At 43.8% G+C, this 21,605-nt stretch overlaps 1 protein-coding gene across 5 annotated transcripts in view; it reads right to left on the bottom strand.

Moving 5' to 3' along the window:
- The window catches only part of RNLS (renalase, FAD dependent amine oxidase), a 330,346-nt gene extending 313,747 nt beyond the window's left edge, over positions 1 to 16,599 (bottom strand). Inside the window, exons 1-4 of one of the 5 annotated variants that reach the window (XM_043598009.1) lie at positions 15,575 to 15,984; positions 15,314 to 15,419; positions 14,215 to 14,357; positions 5,820 to 5,978 (exon numbers count right to left, since the gene is read on the bottom strand). In XM_043598009.1, coding sequence (XP_043453944.1) covers positions 5,820 to 5,978; positions 14,215 to 14,357; positions 15,314 to 15,419; positions 15,575 to 15,698 — 532 coding nt within the window. In that variant the 5' untranslated portion in view covers positions 15,699 to 15,984. Of the gene's footprint in view, positions 1 to 5,819; positions 5,979 to 14,214; positions 14,358 to 15,313; positions 15,420 to 15,574; positions 15,986 to 16,415 lie in introns of those variants that run through there. The other 4 variants (XM_043598006.1, XM_043598004.1, XM_043598008.1 and 1 more) reach the window with 4 other exon arrangements.
- Between the last annotated feature and the right edge of the window lie 5,006 nt (positions 16,600 to 21,605).

Consider the following 21,605-nt stretch of genomic DNA (forward strand, 5'->3'; position numbering starts at 1 on the left):
CCAGGTGGTGTTTTCTGGAAACACCTAAGTAAACGTAAAACAGAAGTGACACTATTCCCAATCTCCACAGATACCATAAAAGACTTCATAATAATAGTAACAAGAAATGTCTAAGATCTTAAGACAAAAGCTATAAAGTTTTACTGAAGGACATAAAAATTCCTAAATAAATGCAGGATTATTTCATTTTTTTGAATAGAAAGACACACTATTGTAAGGTGTCAATTCTCCCCAAATTAATGCTTAATTAAGTTCAATGTAATTCAAATCAATATTGCAACAAGAGTTTTTAAGGAAGCCTGATTCTAAAGCACACAGAAATAAAACACTGATTAGCCAAGAAAACTCAGAACAAAACTCATCAAGAGGGCCTTATTCTAGTCTATATTAAAATTAACTATTTCCATGAGGAAAAGAATGTAGTGGAGAAAATCTTTGTTTCAGCTTTGCACTTAACACTTTGTGAACATTCTGTGAGCAACACTTTGTAAAACTGGAAACCTCCTAAATGTCCGTCAAGGTTTAACACATCAAGGTAAATCCAAAGAATAGAACAGTATGTAGAAAAAATCATGACACACATGAATATTCATTGGCATTAGAAAGATATTCCTAAAATATTATAAAGTAAAAAAAAAGAGGAGGAGGGGTGGCTGGGTGGCTCAGTCGGTTAAGTGTCTGACTCTTGATTTCGCCTCATCTCATGATCTCAGGTTCCTGGGATCGAGCCTTGTGTCAGGCTCCATGTTGAGTGTAGACCTTGCCTGAGATTCTCTCTCTCTCCATCTCCCTCTGCCCTTCCCTTGCTCTCTCTCTCACTCTCTCTCTCTCTTTAAAATTAAAAAAAAAATTTTTTTTAAAGAGAGGGAAAGAAAAGAAATATATTTTTTATTTCTACCTTTAAAAATATCCAGAAATAAGTATTAACTAGGTTAGTATCTAAGGGGCTGGAATTATGAGTGGATTTCATATTATTTTTAGTTTCTAATTTTTCATCAGTAAAATATATTAATAATAAAGTTAATTAAATGGAAAGAACAGGGGCATCTGGGTGGCTCAGTCGGTTAAGCATTTGACTCTTGATTTCGGCTCAGGTCATGATCTCACAGTTTGTGAGTTCGAGCCCGGCATTGGGCTTGCACTGATGGTGCGGAGCCTGCTGGGGAATCTCTCTCTCATTCTCTCTCTCTCTCTCTCTCTCTCTCTCTCTCTCTCTCTCTGTCTTTCTCTTTGCCCTTACCCTCCTCATGCTTGCTCTCTGTCTCAAAAAAAATGAACTTAAAAAAATAAAATAAAATAAAATAAAATGGAAAGAACAGAATATATTAAGAATATATCCTGAGCAATTCTTAGGCCCAGCATGAAGGGTATCTGGAGCCAGGCTGTGTGGCCGGAGAAGGTGTGGGACAAGAGAAGACGGCGTGGGACGATGCTGGCTCACTGGGGAACCGATGTGAGGAAAGGGGAGGAGTGCTAGGCAGATAACTACTGAGAAAGTGAACATTCACTAGGGCATCGTCAGAAAGTTAGAAATGGACCCCCAAGATCTTCAATAGTCCAGCAAAAACCTACCATCTGTGAATTTACTGAAATTTTTAAACTATTATGTTTTGGGTGAACAAGTGTTATAATTTTAAAAATATAAACAAAGGAAGCATTTCTTTTAGACTCAAACAAATAATACTATGTCGGATGGCAAACTTCTGTACAATGCATTAAAGCACATATACCCTTATTCTAAAATTGCCTGCTTTAAGGCCTCATGGTTGCTTTTCTTTGGTGGCTGTATTCTAGAGTGGCCGTCACAAGACCAGAAGGTGAATCGTGAATGATAAGAGGTTCTCTACATGGGCCATAAAGATTCCCTGTTCTCTCACCTGGGATACTGTAATAAATGTAATACATAACTGCCTCCCCAAAATGTAGTTCTGTGTCTTCCGTAAAAAGCAAAATAGGAAAAGGGAGCGGTGCGTAGGGGAGAATCCAGTCCACGTGAAATCAACAGGGAAGTCTTTCACGTAAGAGATGGCATTTGTATTGACCCAAAAGGGCAGATGTGACTTACAAAGGGGACGGGGACGAGAAGGAAATGCAGAGAAAGCAAAGGCAGGGGCTGCTCACGGTTCGTGGGAATGCGAGGCTTAGAAGATGGCACCCAGTTCCGCCCCTGACCAGCTATGCACTTCCGGGTAAGTCGGTCAGTCAGTTGTCATGCGTCTAAGTTTATTTCCCTGTGATGACTGTCGGGTGTGGGGAATTATGTTACAGTTACAGGTTTACGTATATTCCCTATTGCCATCCTCTTCAGAGTCCTCGGTAGTTTAAAAATTCTGAGGGAGCTGCAATGCACACAGGGTCCACTAGATGGCAACACGTGGCTTTGTAGATGAAGGTCTTTCTCGCAGGAATGGAAGAAGTGGAATCAAACGAGAGCGTGGTTAAGGTTCTCCAGAAAACACAGACAGAAGACATTGATGATCCTCATACTGAGCTCATTGTTGCGATTTACAACAAAGAGAAAGCGGATGTTTTCAATCCCTTTTGTTTTAGACCCATAGGTAGTAAAGGGTCAGTGTTGGCACATTCTGCCAGGGTGACTTATTTCCTAACAGTGAACTAAACACAGAATTATTCACATGGGGTCCAATTCTGAACTGAGCCAACCCAAAACCCAAAGACCATCACCCTCAGTCAAGTGTACCAAGTCAATCATCCATGAACGTTTTCATCACAAAGAGCCCACATAACCCATCGTACGCCTCCAATAAAAAGGAAAAGGAAAACAGTTCTATTTCCTTTGCAGCTTGGTAACATTTTTTAAAATGGTGTCGTTATCATTGTTTATAGTAAAAGTAAACTGTCCTTATTTTTAGAGTTATGACTATTCACAAAATTGTAAGAAAGGAAATTAAAATCACCTTCAAGCAATAACAATGTTAATCTGTTTCTGCCAAACCATTTTTTGTCAACAGAAAAGAAATACAGATGCATCTATATACTTTTTCTAATTTAAAAATATTGTGGAATCCTTCCATATTAATAAAAATATTATTATACTAATGATCACTGGCACCCAATCTTTATAATCACTAGCAACATACTCTGACTGAAATGTCTGGCCGTTCTTGACAACACTATGCTTTGTGAAGTCGACAGAAATGGGATCATGGAAAAATGGGTAATAATTAGAGAGGGACCCAAGTAGAGAAGCTAAGGAAGACAGAGCATAACAGAACCTCACAAATGAGCTGATGAAAAATACATCCCAGAAAAATGTGGCTGGAATGAGGCAATGACCTGAAAACAGTGAATAATCTATGACCTCTTTGAAAAATCACATAGGTGATGAGGAGAGAAGGCCAGCAAAAGAAAGTACAAAGTAATGCCAAGACCAAAGTTGAAGTGAGTTGAGACAAAATGGCAGATATGGGAAGAAGACACTTTGTAGTTGTTGAGATACTGTGAGATCCTCGTCAAAGGGGGAACAGAAAAAACTCTTCAAGTAAGTACAGTATCAGGAGGAAAGAGCTGAAAATAAGAAAAAAGCTGTCTTCAAGTCAAAAATGGACAACACGCCCCGTAAGAAATGATCAAGAAGGTATATCCTTATGAAATTACTGGACTCAAAGATAAACAGATACAAAAGGTTCTTCTGAAATGAAGTATCTCTGAAAGGTTAGAAGTAAAAATGTTGAGCCAGACACATGAAAACCAAAGAATGAGCATCTCATTTATTGGTCAAGGTTGACGTGAAGGCAAAATAAAATTAAAATGAGACTAAAGAGAGACCTTTTTAAGTTAGAGAGTATCATTGTAGTAAAGATACTTTATGAATCAAATAATACAGTATCAGAAGATCACAAAGCAAAAATTGCAGAAAAAAATTAATAGCCATAGCCCCAGGAAAGACAGAAAGAAACAAAATAATAGTAGAATTAAGGTATCTCTCACCCCCACACAGTTCCAACATTCAAAAAAATAAGGATACAGCAGATCTAAATAAAATTATCAATTAGCAGAGCCTCCAAGATCTTTAGGGTCAGTCCATGCCATGACATTATGTTGTATATGTCACCATTTACAAATATGGAGAAGTGCTTTCAAAATGCAATGTTAAAGGGTCTCCCCTCACATACAAAAATAGGTAGCTTTTAAAAACAGGAACATGCAGGGGGGCCTGGGTGGCTCAGTCGGTTGAGCGTCCGACTTCGGCTCAGGTCATGATCTCACGGTCCGTGAGTTCGAGCCCCGCGTCGGGCTCTGTGCTGACAGCTTGGAGCCTGGAGCCTGTTTCAGATTCTGTGTCTCCCTCTCTCTCTGCCCCTCCCCTATTCATGCTCTGTCTCTCTCTATCTCAAAAATAAATAAATGTTAAAAAAAAAATTTAAAAAAAATAAAATAAAAACAGGAACATGCAATTTACAGCACAACCAAATGTAATGACCAACCGCTGTGTTTCAGGTAAGTGTTACAGTATGTTATTTACCAGTCTCCAAGTCAGCCCACCTGTTACAGACTCCAGAGCAAGAAGTCCTTCTACGTTAAAGCGACAATAGAACAACAGAGCAGAGGTAGGCTTGTAAAAGAGATCCTTGAAATTGGTTTTGTGCCCTTAGCTGTCTGGCAAGCCTTCCAGTCCCTTCTATGTTGTCATCTCAGACTGTGCTGGAGAAGGACCTACGTTGTTACCACGCGGTGGACCTGATATTCGGGAAAAATACACTGCTTTCCAGGTGTAATAAGCAGCGATGTTCTTCCTTGGAGAACAATTCCCATCATGGCTCTAAAAATAAGATCTACAAACCGTATTTATTACCAGTTTTCGTGCTAATGGGGACATAAAAGGCTGTTCCTCAGTTAAACCCAATGTCAACTTTAGTCCTACGAGAAAGGCAAAAGCTATAGGCACGACCATATCCACCACCATCCCAGAGGCCCTGAAGCCCCGCCCACCACTGCTATAACCCACGGGCTTCAAAGCAAGATGACGTTAACTTCTAGAAGTCAGTGGCTCTGATGAGTCAGGTCCAGTCACACATGACGGAAGAGACCAGGAAAATCAGCAAAACCTGTTATACGCGGAAGCAAAGCAGGACCACAGAAGGGCTTTTCTTAAGGATCCAGGGAATAGGGAAATCGACAGAGACACAGAGTAGATTCTTGTTTGCTCGGGGCTGGGATGGAAACGGAGACAGAGGGAAGGTGCTGAATGCTTTAGGACTTGGGGTTTCTTTGCAAGGTGATGAAAATGGGCTAACGGTCGCACATATCGGGGAGTATACCAAATACTACTGACTCGTACATTCTAAATAAGTGAACTGTATGGTATGTGAATTATACCTCAAGCCTGTTTTTAAAAAAAAGGAGGGGAGAAGCCGGGTAAAGAAAAAGTGAACCCACAAGTCCCGAGCAGGGAAGAACTGAGTAGCCGTCGCCCTCAGGAGCCATCCAAGATGAGGCTTGCCAGAAGCTTGACGTAATCAACTCTTGAATCAGAAAAGCCTTCCTTTCCCCCACGAGGGCCACAAAGAGACTGCTCTTCATTTAGGCCAACCTACACGCATGTCCGTCAAAAATATCTACTTCTTAAAAGCAAGGGCAATAACAACAATGTTCAACCTCCAACCGGTTAAAGAACCATCCTCTGGGTGTCAGTCTGACCTAGACCGATGTCACGAGCAAGTCCATGGTACCAGTTTTTAAAACACGCAAAGCGAGAGAATCCATAACACACCCTCTGCTAAGCCAGTTTTAACCGAACTCGTGCCCTGTGAGAGGAACTCCAGTCTCTCGGGCGAGCGGCGCAGGCCGGGACTCACAGTTGGCGATGTCACCTCGGAGCTGCAGAATCTGCGGAACCGGCATCGTGAGGACAACGATGTCAAACCGCTCGGGGGAACCTGTTTCCTTGGACACTTCCCACTTGCCATTTCTCAGGTTGATCTGGGTCACACGGTGTCGGAAGGAGACCTCGGCACCTGTTCCGAAAGCGAAGTCACGTTCACATAATCAGGATTGCCGTGCGAACGAGGACGCCGGGAAGAATCGCAAACTGAATCCACTCAGGTGAACGAGACAGTGAAGTCTGTCGTCTACGGCCCCGGGGGCTCACTTTCTTTCTCATCCAGTAGGATTCCTCTCCTTCCGGCACCCTTGGACCTCCGGGTCCATGGCTGCTCTGGGGGGGGAGGGGGAGGGGGGAAACTATTGCTACAATCAATAATAATAACCACAGCTGTCTTTTATTAATTGGTGGAAAACCTTTATCAAGAAGAATTGGAATTAGGAGAAATGCAATCTAGAATGGCCAGTCATCTCATTTTCCTTCTTTGCATTTATCACCGAGGCATTTTCTTAATTATTTGAGTAGTTATTTGGTTCTTATCCCCTTCCCTATTAAAATGTGAGCCCATGAGCAACGAATTACGCCTGTTTTGTTTCCACGAATACCACATCGCATACACAGGACAGCACTCGGCACATTCTATTTCATCAGTACCCGTTGAAGAGAACGAAACATGAACCATAAACCAAAAGGTAAGAAAATACAATGGGATCAATAAGCCTCCTTGGGACACAAGCACTTACCTCACATTTCAATTTTCAGAAAACTTTGATTTAAAAACGACTTTACTTTTTTTTAATTCCTTTAAGCTTATTTATTTACTTAGAGAGAGAGTTGGGGGGGCGGAGAGAGAGAGAGAGAGAGAGAGAGAGAGAGAGAATCCCAAGCAGGCTCCACCCAGTCTGCACAGAGCCCAATGTGGGGCTCAAACCCACGAACAATGAGATGAGCTGAAGTTGGATGCGTAACCAAATGAGCCACCCAGGCGCTCCTACTTTTTTTTTTAATGTGTATTTATTTTGAGAGAGACAGAGCGCAAGCAGGGGAGGGGCAGAGGGAGAGAGGGAGAGAGAGAATCTCAAGCAGGCTCTGCACTGTCAGCGCAGAGCCCGACTAGGGGCTTGATCTCATGAACCGTGACATCGTGACCTGAGCAGAAATTGAGAGCAGGATGCTTAACCGGCTGAGCCACCCAGGTGCCCCCAAAACAAGTCCACTTTTCATGCAGCCTCAGGAACAGAAAAAAAAAAAAAGTGAAGAAAGAACAAAACAGAAAAGCTCACTGAAAGTCCTGCCCATCGTTACCTGCCACACCTCGGGCTCCCAGCCGCTCAAACACAGGCTTACATCCAACCTGGGCCACGAGGCTTCCCTCCTGTGGCTGCTCTGGCTCAGTGTGAGCCCCCTCATCTGTGAGGTCCCTCCACCATCAGTGCCTTGATCATTCCTTCTGACTGATTCAAAACATCTGCGTGTTTTAGGTACATTGGATCTATCCCAGGGGTCAATCTCTTTGAGGCAATTAACACCATTCCGTTAGCAGATTAGAGCAAGGGCTTGTAAACTGCCTCCGACCTGCCTGAGGGTTTGTCCAAGGCCCCAGCCTGGGGAAGGTGCAGGTAACTGGGTGTCCGACTCACAGACACCGTCTCCACTCCTGCCAGAGCAACTCTGCTTAGCTTGCTTCTGTTTATTTAGGATGTCCCACCCTGGCCAGGTCACCTTGCTCGCCTCGCTCTAGTCCTGGCCCTGATCTGGACCTCAAGTAGGCCTAGGAATTGTATATGTTCTATGCTGTTGTGTTTTCCCATGATGTTCCCTTTGAAAAGAGCATCGCGTGCTTATCGGTGATGTGTATTTAAGGGTATTTAAGGGCTCATTGGTAGGTGTGTATATTTAAGGGGTTAGATACTGGCTTTAGAGATTTGAAGCCATCCGAAAGCATCATCTGTGCTATTCAGCATTATCCCTATCCTAAAGCACACAGATAACTTCCCCGGAAGTCGGCTCCAATCTAAGCTACTACTGACTGGTTCGTCCAACAGCTGGTGGGCTGGTAAGCCTAACCGATTCCGAACTGTAGAGTAGTTTTGGAATCTCTTGGCAATTTGGGTTCTTCTGCACTGAGGGAAGACAAAGGTCAGCCTCGTTAGAGTAGCTTATTTTCTGAACCAGCATTGGTCAAGAGACAGCTATGTACCTGGCCTGTTATTTGCTTGGATTGACAATGAGTGTGTATATTCTATAGTGGGTATACTACAAAGTGGGTACTATTACTACTCTTATTTCTCCAATGAAAGAACCAGGGTATTGATTTTTAGACGTTCCCATTACTACATAACTAGGAAGGGGTGGCAGAACATTAATTTGAATCCAGATCATTCTGATTCCAGAAACTCTCCCAACTTACGTTGTGGAATCACTAAAACTTTTGTGGACCATTTAAAGGACAGAGAGCTTTAAAGAAGCTTAAAGGGATATAACTGTAAATTTTAAAATGGTATAGATAATGTCTATAAATACTATAATAACAGTTCTGGGTAGAGAGGGGAAAAGATTTCTGAAATATGACAAAGGTAATATTAAAATAAACAAAGAAAAAGTTTATATACACTCAAATTATGTAAACCTTGAACTCAATTATATCAACATTTGTTTTTATTTATTTTTTTAATGTTTATTCATTTTTTGAGAGGCAGAGAGAGACAGAGCGTGAGCAGGGGAGGAGCAGAGAGAGGGAGACACAGAGTCCGAAGCAGGCTCCATCCAGGCTCTGAGCTGTCAGCGCAGAGCTTGACGCGGGGCTCAAATTCATGAACCGTGAGATCGTGACCCGAGCCGAAGTCAGAGGCTTAACGGACTGAGCCACCCAGGCGCCCCTCAAAATTCATTTTTAAAGAAAGCGTCTGACTCTTGATTTTGGCTCAGGTCATGACCTCACGGTTTGCGGGCTGGAGCCTTGCACTGGACTCTGTGCTGACAGTGTGAAGCCGCTTGGTATTCTCTTTCTCTCCCTCTCTTTCTCTGCCCTTCCACCACTGGCTCTCTCTCTCTCTCTCAAAATAAATAAAAACAAAAAATTAAATTAAAAAAAATTAAAAGCAGAAAGTAGGTCACAAGATGGGCTTATTATTGACAGATATAATGACATTTTTCCTGCCATTTTACTGTATTTTCCAAGCTTTCTACCAGTAGTGCACAATCTAAAAAAAAAAAAAAAAATTACTTCTTGGGGGCGCCCGAGTGGCTCGGTTGGTTAAATGACTGACTCCCGATTTCGGCTCGGATCATGATCTCATGGCCTCTTGGGATTCTCTCTCTCTCTTTCTGCTCCTCCTCACCCTCTCTCTCTCAAAATAGATAAACTTTAAAAAAAATAAAAATTACTTTTTGAAGTAAATAGTGTTTTATATAGTGAGAGAAAAAAATCTACAAGACTCACTGTCACAACAGGCTGTACAAATTGAAAACAGAAACAGGTCTTTACTAAGAACTAGTTAAATGAGAACTGATAGGTCACCTAATGCATATCACTGTATTAAATATATTTAACAACACCTCCAGTATACATATGCACCTATACGTATACAGAAATAGATACAGACACAGAAACCTATCATGGTATAGATCATGACACTTACTAGGTACAAGGGAATATCCATGCCCCCAAGAGCCGGCCCCATGGTCACCGGGTTCCGATACGAGACGAAAGCATCCTTAGCCCACTTCCTACCTCAGGGAACACCTCTTCCCCTAATCCCTATACTTGTGGTCATTGCAACTATTAGCCTCTTCATCCCACCAGGTGCTCTGACCTTACGACTCACAGCAGGTCACCTGTTAATTCACTTAATGAGGAGCTACTCCAGCCCTAATACACGTCAGCACCTCTGTCGCCCTCATTGCCTTTGTTATTCGTGTCTTACTAACAATTCTCGAATTTGCTGTGGCCCTTATTCAAGCCTATGTCTTTACCCTGTTAGTAAGTCTACACCTACAGAAGAGCACCTAACGAGCCACCAAACCCACGCATACCACATAGTTAACCCAAGCCCTTGACCACTCGCGGGAGCTCTTTCAGCCCTCCTGGTAACTTCAGGATTGGCGATATGATTTCACTTCAACTCGACATCCTTATTAACTGTAGGGTTGACAACCAACCTGCCAACTATACACCCCGATGACGAGATATTGTCCGAGAAAGCACGTTTCAAGGCCACCACACACCTATTGCTCAAAAGGGCCTGCGGGAGGGAGTAATTCTCTTCATCATTTCAGAAGTATTTTTCTTTGCAGGCTTCTTCACAGCCTTTTACCACTCAAGCCTTGCCCCGACTCCGGAGTCGGTGGGCTGCTGACCACCCACAGGTGTTACTCCTCTCAACCCCCTAAAATTCCCAAGACTCAACACCTCCGTACTATTAGCCTTCAGAGAGTCAATCGCTTGAGCCAGGGTACCCATCCAGGGTACCACGGATAGAGACGACTACGTTATAGATCTGATCCTCTCCTAGTAGAGTGCTGGGTGGGCCAAGTTCAGCTCGAATTAGAAGTCTAAGGGCGGTTCCTACTACGCCAGCCCAGGCACCAGTTAGGAGATACAGAGTGCCGACATCTTTGCGGTTAGTAGGAAATGGCGGTTTATGAACATAAGTAAAATGGCTGAGTAAAGCGTTAGACTGGAAATCTAAGAACAGAAGTTGAAGCCCTCTTCTGGCCAAGCTCTGTGGTGAAATATCACATTGAACTGCAAATTCAAAGAAGCAGCTTCAACGCTGCCTGGGCTTCTCCCGCCTTTTACTCCTAGATGGCGGGGAAGTAGATTGATTAGGGTGTTTAGCTGTTAACTAAAATTTCATGGGATGGAAACCCCCCAATCTAGTCAGGACTTAGCTTCATTAACGTGTTTGATTCGCAATCAATTGATGTAAGATAGATTCTTGCAGTCCTTAGAGTTAAGTGTGCAGACTTACATGGCTATGATGCACTTGGGGCTTTAAAGGCTCTTGGTCTGTTTTAACCTAAACTCCTAATGCAGGATGGATAATATTGGTGTGAGTGGGAGTAGTATGGTGGAGGTTACAATGGGAGGGGGTGTATAAAAATACAGCTTGACTAATGTTATGAGGCTAGTCGTGTAGGTATGATAATTATCTCATTTTTTGTTAATTCTTGGATGATTATTCATTTGGGGATAAATCCCGAGAGTGGCGGAAGGCCCCCTCGAGATAGTATTAGCATCAGCACGAGGTGGTTAGGGGTGTTTTATTTCATGTTTATGATAGGGATAATGTTGGTGTAGCAGGGCTGTGTATGAATAGTATAAAGGTGGCGAGTGTTATAATGATATAGTTAGGTTTTGAATTGTGGCTGTAGGATCATATGGTATGATAGCTGCGGCATGGGCACGACAGCATGATGGAACAGCCATGGTAACTGTCACTGCCCATGCATGCCCGTGATGTGTGCCTCGTTCTACGTGAGCCGCAGGTAATTAAATATAACCTCTTTTCCCAAGACCTTCCAAAGCAAAATTGGAAGACAAAACATACATTCCCCTAACACCTACCAAAATAAGGATGTAGGCACTGTGTATTGAAGAACTGTCTCTTTGCCAGAACATCAGCTGTAAGAGAGCAAGGACTTTGGTTCATGTATCATTAGCGCCTAAAACAGTGCCTGGCATATAGTAGCTACTCAGTAAGTCTATATTGAATGGATATATGGCATGCATGGATGGGTAGATATATAATACGGTTAGTGAGTACCTGAGGATTTCAGTAAACATGCACCTGTAGATTGGGCCAAATCACAACAGAAATGAGATTTTTAAAGTTATAGGGTATATGAAGCTGATGGAGACATTCAATAAAATATCCAATGGTATCATAATCTACAGTGGTTAATTTTATGCATTAATTTGACTGGGTCACAGAGTGCCCAGATATTTGGTCAAACATTATCCTGGGTCTGTCTATGAGGGTGTTTTTTGGATGAGATTAACATTTAAGTTGGTAGACTGAGTAAAGCCGATTACCCTCCCTACTTAACACAGATGAGTCTTATCCAATCAGCCAAAGGCTTGAATAAAACAAAAAGCCTGACCCTCCTGACAGTGAAGCAGAATTCTTCCCGCCTGACTGCTTTCAACCTGGAACGAGGGTTTGGAGGGTTTTCTTCCCCTGTACTTGGACTTGAACTGAAAAGTCAGCTCCTCCTGGGTCTGGAGGCTGCTAGCCTTCAGACTGGAATTGTACCATTACGTCTCTTGGTTCTCAGCCTTCAGACTGGAACTAAACCGTTGGCTTCCCTGGGTCTCCAGCCTGCCAACTCATCCAGCAAATCTTGACATTTGCCAGCCTCCATAATCACCAAAACCAATTCTTTATAATAAATCATATATATATACATATATATCCTAGTATATATATCCAATGTATTCTAGCATGTGTATATATATATATATATATATGTGTATATATATATATACACACACACACGTATACGTATCCTATTTTGTCTATCTCCTATTCGTTCTGTTTCTCTGGAAAATCCTGAGTAATACATGACCACAGACTGAATCCTAGATGGAGAAATGGTCTAACCAGAATGGTATTTACTATGTTCTCATATTGTATATTCAATCTCACTGATCTCTCCCTTGCCTGGGATAGTTCTCAATAACTAATATTTGATGAGGATCAAAACAATAATTATCCTAGAAATAGCTTATGAAACAAAAATTCTCAGCACCTTTCTTCAGTGATCTTGAACTGGGCATTTTATTTAATGATGACTCATCAAGAAACCTACTTCTGTTTAAGAAAAAAATCATTTGTCATCCAAGATCATTTATCATCATTTTTGAAAAGGTCATTTTCAAAAAAAACAAAGGTCATTTTCAAAACATTCATAAAACACATAAGGAACAAATGAACATCCTAATAGAAAAGAGTCAAAGGTTATAAATAAATTCAAAGAAAAAAAATGCAAAGAGCTGGTTAAAACAACTCACTCATTAAGTAAATGCAAATCAAAACACAAAAATATACCATCTTTAACCTGTCACATTGGCAAAACCCAAAAATCTCCATAATACCAAGATGTAATGTCCCATTCACTGTTGATGATGAGATGCTCTTTAAGAGGAAAAGATAGCATTGCAAATACACGTTATGGGGCGCCTGGGTGGCTCAGTGGGTTAAGCAACCAATTTTGGCTCAGATCAGCATCTCATGGTTCATGAGTTCGAGCCCCTAGTCAGACTCTGTGCTGACAGCAGGGAGCCTGCTTCAGATTCTCTGTCTCCCTCTCTGTCTGCCCGTCCCCTGCTTTCTCTCTCTCTCTCAAAAAACAAACAACAACAAAAAAATGCACATTACCATTTGACAGCTATCGAACTACAGATATGCTTACAAAAGTGCATCAGGGTCAGATAATGCACCAACATTGGTATTAGCAAAAACCAAAACAACCCGTCACCCCCCCCCCAAATATTTACCTAAATATTTACCAGAAAGTTAATAGCTAATAAACAATGTATTCATGTATTTATTTATACATAAATAATGTAATACTGAACAGGCATTGAAAAGAATGAAGCATACTGAATTTGTTGACATGAAAATAGACCTAAGATATGATTCTGTCCATGATGATGTGTTAAGATTCTCCAGAGAAACAGAACCAATAGGAGGTAGATAGATAGAAAATGAGGCCGGGGGTGGGGGGGGGGTGGGGGGGGGGCAGTTGATTTATTATAAACAGACCAAACAACTTGTAGAATGGTTTATGTAAAATAATCCTGTGTGCATATCTTAAAAAGAGCAAACATAAACACGCATGAATAAATACATAAAGATAGTCATATAAGATCAATAGATACATAAACATTTTTCTGGAAGCATACATTGAAAACTATTATCAGGGATTACTTTAGGAAGAGAAAATTAGCTGTTGAGCAGTGAATAGGAGAACACGTATTTTATGACTTTCTTTATAGTATTAATATTTAACTATATATACAACTCTTATTTGTAAATGCTAATTTTATTTATTTATTTATTTTTTAATTTTTTTTTTTAACTTTTATTTATTTTTGAGACAGAGAGAGACAGAGCATGAACGGGGGAGGGGCAGAGAGAGAGGGAGACACAGAATCGGAAACAGGCTCCAGGCTCTGAGCCGTCAGCCCAGAGCCGACGGGGGGCTCGAACTCATGCGACATCACTCGAGATCTCGCGAGATCGTGAACTCACGGACCATGAGATCGTGACCTGAGCTGAAGTCCGACGCTTAACCGACTGAGCCACCCAGGCGCCCCTGTAAATGCTAATTTTAAAAGAAGGCAGAGAAAACCTTATCCGCACCTGATTCTCCCAGGTAATGCTCAACGACTGAAGAAAGTCCTTGCGGTGCCACAAAGTTACAGTCTCCTTCTTTCATTACCATCCCTTCAATTGGAGAGGTCAGAGGTTTCAAAAGGCCGTGAGCTAACAGTTCATCATAAAAACTGAAATAAATCAACATATATAATTACATACCGTAATCAGTTCGCTTAAAAATACTATATAGTCTCGTCCAAGAATTCTTAGAGATTATCATGCTAAATAACCGCTAGAAATCTTGATATGAGCAAGTGAATACATGTTTCGTGTTGATAAAACATAGCTCAGGGCGGGCCTGGCTGGCTCCGTCGGTGGAACATGCCACTCTTGATCTCTGGGTCGTGAGTTCAAGCCCCTTTATGGGCACAGAGCTTACTTAAAAAAATAATAATAGGGGCGCCTGGGTGGCGCAGTCGGTTAAGCGTCCGACTTCAGCCAGGTCACCATCTTGCGGTCCGTGAGTTCGAGCCCCGCATCGGGCTCTGGGCTGATGGCTCAGAGCCTGGAGCCTGTTTCCGATTCTGTGTCTCCCTCTCTCTCTGCCCCTCCCCCGTTCATGCTCTGTCTCTCTCTGTCCCAAAAATAAATAAAAATGTTGAAAAAAAATTAAAAAAATAATAATAATAAAACAGAATTCAAGTGACGAACAGCAACATTTGGAGAATCCATAAAACTTCTGACATTAGCAGAAGGCCCATTTTCTTGCATATTTCAAAATTAAAGTCAGTGAAGAAGGTAAACAGAAAGGCAGGCAGGGCACCAATCTTGAATTTGGTGCAGACTGCCTGGCGTCACAGCCAGCCTCCCTCTTCCTCAACCCTGACTCGTTCAAGCACATTTACTGAGCCCCCGTGGGGTAAGAGCTCCTCCGGTCTTCTCAATAACCCCGGGAGACCTGTATGTATCCCAGCTTATCCACTTCACTCAGGTTCGCCTCTTCCTGCTACCGCCACCGACAGCGACAATATTGTCCTGCCCTCACTACATTTTGTTACAAGAGGCAGAGTTAAAAATGGATGATCTCAACATGTTTACATCATACACTCAGTAAGAAGGATTCCACCCCTTGCAACTAACTCACCTTTGGTGTTTTTTAGCATAATGGGGAGTGCGGGTGATGTACTGGGCTCCCAAGTCAACGGTGCTCTGTGGATCGCAAGGACTCCGGGCAGTAGCCATTCTCCCCCCTTGAATGAATCCACAGGAAACGTCTTAGTGCATCAGAATGAACCTCCTGAGAGTCAATCTGTTCAGCTCAGGTCGGGCCGAACAGATCATAGCCGTCTTTTTAAAAGACCTTTTGGTGTTTGTTTTTGTTTCAGTTTTAGGCTCTGCAACCTACCATGGTCAGGCAGCAGTCCAGAGGCAATTTGGTCACCGTGAGGCCCTTTCTCAAAGAGGGCACAAGAATGGGGCGGCAAGCGTTGTTCAGCTGGGCGCCGGGAGCACGGACTCCCATGTTTCATTAAAGAACGGATGAATGGATCAAATAAAACGACACAACGAATGACATGTCAGGATGCATCAGTCAAGGAATGCTTTCACTCTTGCACTCAGGTTTCATGAGAAAACAAGGATTCTGTACAGCAGGTCACCGTAAAGTCCTGGCCAACGGGCACTTCGGGATCCTCGAAGCGGGGAGAAGGCCACGAAGGCACCAGCAGGCCGCGTTGTAAGCCCACGTATTGGCCAAGACCCCAGGCCCAAGCGTTGCAAAGGGCCAGAGCTCCTCCGGGCTCCTCCCTTTCTCCCGCCCGGGGCTCCTCCCGCTCCTCCCGCTCCTCCCTTCCTTCCCCCTCCCTCCCTCCTTCCCGGGGCCCGGGACTCCTCCCGCTCCTCTCACTCCTCCCTCCCCCCCACCCCTCCTTCCCTGCCTCCCGCTTCGCCGGTTCCCCTCGCTCCTCCTGCCGGGGGACCCCTCCCGCTCCCCGACACCACCCCCCACCGCGCCACGGTCACAGCCCCCCCCCCCCCGCGTCGGGCCCTGGGGGAGGGGGGGAGGGGTAGGTCTAAGGCCCTGGTCACGTGGCCGGGCGCGCACTGCGCATGCCGCGGCCGGGACCCGCCGGCCGCGGCCGCCACTGGATTTTCTCACCGACTCCCCCAGGGGGGCCGCTCGCCGCCTCGGAAACCCCGGCCGGCGGCGGCCTCCTTGCCCCGGTTTCGGCCGCCGGACGACCCACCTGAGTCCCCGGCCTCTTCCCACACCGTGAGGTGCACAGGCCGGGGCGTCTCTTTCCTCAGCAGCGCCGCGCACAGGCTGCCCGTCAGCCCGGCGCCCACGATGAGCACCCGCGCCATGTCCGCACCCCGCTCCGCGCTCCGGGCCCGCCCCCCCCCCCCCCCCGCGAGCAGCCCCGCGGCCGGCCTGCAGGGGGCAGGCGCGAGGCGAGCGGCCCGCCGGGCTGGGGGGCGGGAGCCGGCGCTCCGGGGACGAGCGGAGCGGGGGGGGGGGGGGGGGGGGGGTGACTTGCGGGACGGCGCGCGCACCTGCCCACCCCCACCCCCCCTTCCGCGGCTGGAGCCGCAGCTGAGCCCCGGTCCCCGTGCGCGCCCCTGCCGGCGTGACACTGAGGTCTTGAGGGGCGCAGGGGGGACCGCACCAGCGATGCCCGGAAGGATGTCGGAATCCTGGGACGGTTCTAATAAGATTGGCCTCCGGGCTCTGTGTGTGTTACCTCAGCTCGAGCCTCTGTTTCTCCATCTGGGGAATGGGGACACTAGTGTCTTCGTTTCAGATCTGTGACGATTGCAGATGTGTGATTGACCAGAAAACGTGAGATCGCTCCGCTCTTCAGTAAATGTTTTTATGCCGGAACACATTCCGATATCCTATGGGATGCAGAGATGGACAGGACAGGGTTCATGCCTTTATCGCTGATCTGTTTCCCTCCAACATTGTCCTGGAAATTCTCAGTGAAAACGAACAACTATTAAAACATAAAGAATTAAGTTACAGTGGATTGCAGATAAATTATCACCTGGAAAACTACAGAAACTGAATAGCTATGACAATGGTAGTCAATTACAATGAAAACATTTAAAAATTGGAAGGTTTACTTTATGTAAAAATTACATCATAAGAAATTACCATACGTCATTGGTGATGGATCGGTACATACGTCTGATAAAAGACGAACTAGATGAAAATATAGATGAATATATATAGTCTGTAAGAAGACCTACATAAAAATAAAAGATGGAACTGAACAGGAAAACAATACATGATTATTTACAACTTGTATGTCCAAAATGCACAAGACAAAATACAAGTAGCAAATTTGGGGGCAGGTATGAAAGACGAAAGCTAAATATCCTTATATAAAATCTTAAAGACACAATGAAGTGACAAAATCCAAAACGAAAATGTGCAGATTCAATTTTTGAATGGAAACAAATAACAGAAGTCCAATAAACATATTAGAAGGTTTAACTTTCCTATGTTCAGATAAAAATTAAAATGCAATACCCAAAAAAGCCCAAAAAATGCGATATCGTTTTTTATTTTTGGGGAATTGCTTTTTAAAAGGTTATGTGCCTACATTTGGCAGGAATGTAGCAGAACGCACTTTAATGCAGTAGTGATGGAGGTGCCATGGCTAAGTTGACCGGAGCAGCGTTTGATCATATATCAAAAGCCCTAAAACTGTCCTTTAAATGAGAGATACCAGATGTAGACATTTATCTTAGGAAAATAGCGTATAGCTATACATTAGGATTTATGTAGAAACGTGTTTCCCTCAGTGCTATTAGAAACATTCCGGTAAACAATCAATGGGATTTGATTGATCAGATTATAGCTATCTGAACATTTGGATAAAGCTACTAAGAAAATACGGCTTAAACGTTTGAGGGTGTATGGGGAAAGTGCTCATCGTATAATGACGAAAAACTGCTTCGAAACCAGTAGAATCCCAGAGGATGGGAAACACACACAGAAACAAGGACATACGCAGTATTAGAGAAATAGGAGAGGAAGCAGATGTACTTATATTCTTCTGTTAATTTCAAATGTTTTATAGAAGCCATGTATTTATTCATTTATAGATCTCAGAATTGTGAGGCGCCCCGGTGGCTCAGTCGGTTGAGCGTCCGACTTCGGCTCAGGTCACGATCTCACAGTTTGTGAGTTCGAGCCCCGCGTCGGGCTCTGTGCTGACAGCTCAGAGCCTGGAGCCTGTTTCAGAGTCTGTGTCTCCCTCTCTCTCTGCCCCTCCCCTGCTGGTGCTCTGTCTCTCTCTGTCAAAAATAAAATAAACATAAAAAAATTAAAAATAAAATCTCAGAATTGTCTGGAAAGGATATTTGAAATAACCTATGACAACGGGCCTCTGCCACCAGCATAATGTAAATACAGACACTGAGTTAACATGAGTCTGCCCGAGGCTCCGCAGTGTCTCGCGGTTGAGGGGAGGGCAGGTCCCCGTGGGTTTTTTGAGTCTGTTCCCCCCATTCCCACCATCTCCTCCTGCTTCCTCGTTTCTTGCACCATCAGGGCTCCAACCTCATGGTCACCTTCAATAACTTCTCCTCTCTCCTCCGGCTAAGTGTTAGTCTTCTGGTCTTTGACCTCTTCTCCTTTGTCTCTTAAATCCAACCCCACACCACTCTACACCAGAAAAATCCAACTTCCACCAGAAATACCAGAAATGGACTAAAGTGCCTGTTTCGCTGCGTTCTCGTCATCTGTGCACATTTAGCATTTTGAAAAGCAATCACAGGGGCGCCTGGGTGGCTCATTCAGTTGAGAGTCTCACTCTTGATTTCGGCTCAGGTCGTGATCCCAGGGTGGTGGGATCGAGTCCCGCATTGGGCTCTGCACTTGGGTGTCGAGCCTGCTTGAGATTCATTCTCTCTCTCTCTCTCTCCCCCATGTCTCCTTCTCCTGCTTGTACTCTCTCTCCCTAAAGTAAAAGAAAGAAAGAAATCACCAACAGATGAATGCATTGCTTAAATTCAAGCAACCATTCATTCTTTTCTTTTTTTTTTTTTTAAGAATTTTCTTTTTTTTTTTTTTTTTTTTCCAAAGTTTATTTATTTTTTTTGGGACAGAGAGAGACAGAGCATGAACGGGGGAGGGGCAGAGAGAGAGGGAGACACAGAATCGGAAACAGGCTCCAGGCTCCGAGCCATCAGCCCAGAGCCTGACGCGGGGCTCGAACTCATGGACCTCGAGATCGTGACCTGGCTGAAGTCGGACGCTTAACCGACTGCGCCACCCAGGCGCCCCTTCATTTTCTTTTCTTAAAGTTTGTTTTGAGAGTGTGAATGGGGGAGGGGCAGCGAAGGGAGGAGAAAGAGAATTCAAAGCCGGCTCTGCCTTACCAGTGCAGAGCCCGATGTGGGGCTCCAGCCACGAAGCCCTGAGATCACGACCTGAGCTGAAACCAAGAATCAGACGCTTAACCCACTGAGCCACCGAGACGCCCCGAGCAACCATTACTTCTTAACAGGATGGTTCTAGTGGTTTTTTAAGCGCTCTCCCTGCGCCTAACCTGTATTCCGCACTGAGCTTCTGGGTCAGTCACTACCATGCTCAAATAACTTTCAGTAGCTCTCAGTTTCATAGAGAATCCAGGTGAAGTGCTTGGCATAAATAGTGTTCACTGATATTTCCCCAACCTATGCTTATATCTTATCTTCATAATCTTCATCTGTCCTGCGCTAGAGCGACACTGAATTATTTTATGTTCCCTGATTCCACCCTCAGGTTTTCCACGCATCTGTGAAAGTGGTAAACCTTTCCTTATGCGGTTCTGGAGTCTAAGCATCCTTTTTTGACTTGTGTTTCCAGTTGCGAGTTTGCATCAATCCTTCATTCTCTTATGCTTTTCTGCTATGATCAATAATATTTTCTTTAGAAAGTTACGGAGAGCTGGGGATTGTTATGACCGTTGAACAGAGGTGGCCACGGTGGCTGGTGATGTCTCATTACCTTAGTCTTCAGAGAGTGGGCTAGCCTCAGCCTCCACCCCCACCCTCCAGAATGGGTTGTATTAGCCCAGAGCTATAACTGTAGGGTTGTGGGTCCGTGGTCGGCTGCTGTTACTAGGGTATCTTTCTGGGAAATTTGGGAATGACTAAAGAGAGGAGGAGTGCAAAATAGCTAAAACGGATGTGTTTAAATTGAGTCTTGCTCGTCACCTTGAACTTTTATCTTCTTTCCTATTCCTGATGTTTCCTTATGCTCGTTTAAATCCCACTTAAGGGGTGCCTGGGTGGCTCAGTCGGTTAAACGTCTGACTTCAACTCAGGTCATGATCTCACAGTTCATGAGTTCGAGTCCCACATCGGGCTCTGCTGATAGCTCAGAGCCTGGAGCCTGCTTCGGATTCTGTGTCTCCCTCTCTGCTCCTCCCCCGCTTGGTCTCTCTCTCTCTCTCTCTCTTTCTCTGTCTCACAAATAAACATTAAATAACTAAATAAATCCCGCTTAAAAGTCACCTAAAAGAAGCCTTCTCTAACCATTTGACTTAAAACAACCACCTTGTGACTCTCTATTCCACTAACCTGTTTAATTTTCTTCCCATCACTTAATACTTTTAGAAATTACCTTGCTTTTTTTTTACTCACTTCTTTATTGTTTACTTACTAGAATTTAAGCACCAAGAGAAACCTTGTCATAATCAATTCAGTATCCTTGACAACTATAATCAAAGGTAGAATTCTCAGAAACAGAGTTCACTAACTGCTTGCCTGGAAGGTATACAAGTCTTTCAAGGGTAATGCTTAAACTAAGACAGGCTGAATGGTAATTCAGTGGGGGCAACTTCAGTGTTGAAAATACTTTCTCAGGGAGTGCTTTTTTATGGTATGACTACAATAATAGAAAAGTATCATGCCCATCAGCAAAGGATATTTACCAGTGTGATGCACAGCTACACCCGTTCTCACTTAATTGTATTATAGACGGCCTAAAATCAAGAGAACCTCCTAAGGTTATTTTAAGATCAGGAGTTCAAGAGATTTCAATACAAGTCACTGACACAAATTTAACCAAAAAAAAAAAAAAAATTGGACAAGGCTATTCAAAGTATCTAGAAAATAATTTTACAGAATCAAGGGAAGGGGGCTTAGAATTTTCCTTGGATTTAAGCTCATTATGAGTTAATATAAGAAAGCTGTCAAGACAAAAAATAAATATAAATGGATTATAGCTGCAGAGCAAGACAGGTGATAGTCCCACACTATTTAGACTAGCCAGATCACATTTAAAATACTGTGTTCAGGGCTGGAACCCAGATTTTAAGAGGATCATTCAGAAACTGTTATCATTCCAAAGAAAGGTGTCCAGGATGGTAAGCAAAGTTGAAATGAACTTATTTGAATAGGTAAGAAGGATGGAAATTTCTAGCCTGGAGAAAACTCCAGGA

This window comes from Prionailurus bengalensis, chromosome D2, assembly GCF_016509475.1.
Source record: "Prionailurus bengalensis isolate Pbe53 chromosome D2, Fcat_Pben_1.1_paternal_pri, whole genome shotgun sequence".
NCBI lineage: Eukaryota > Metazoa > Chordata > Mammalia > Carnivora > Felidae > Prionailurus > Prionailurus bengalensis.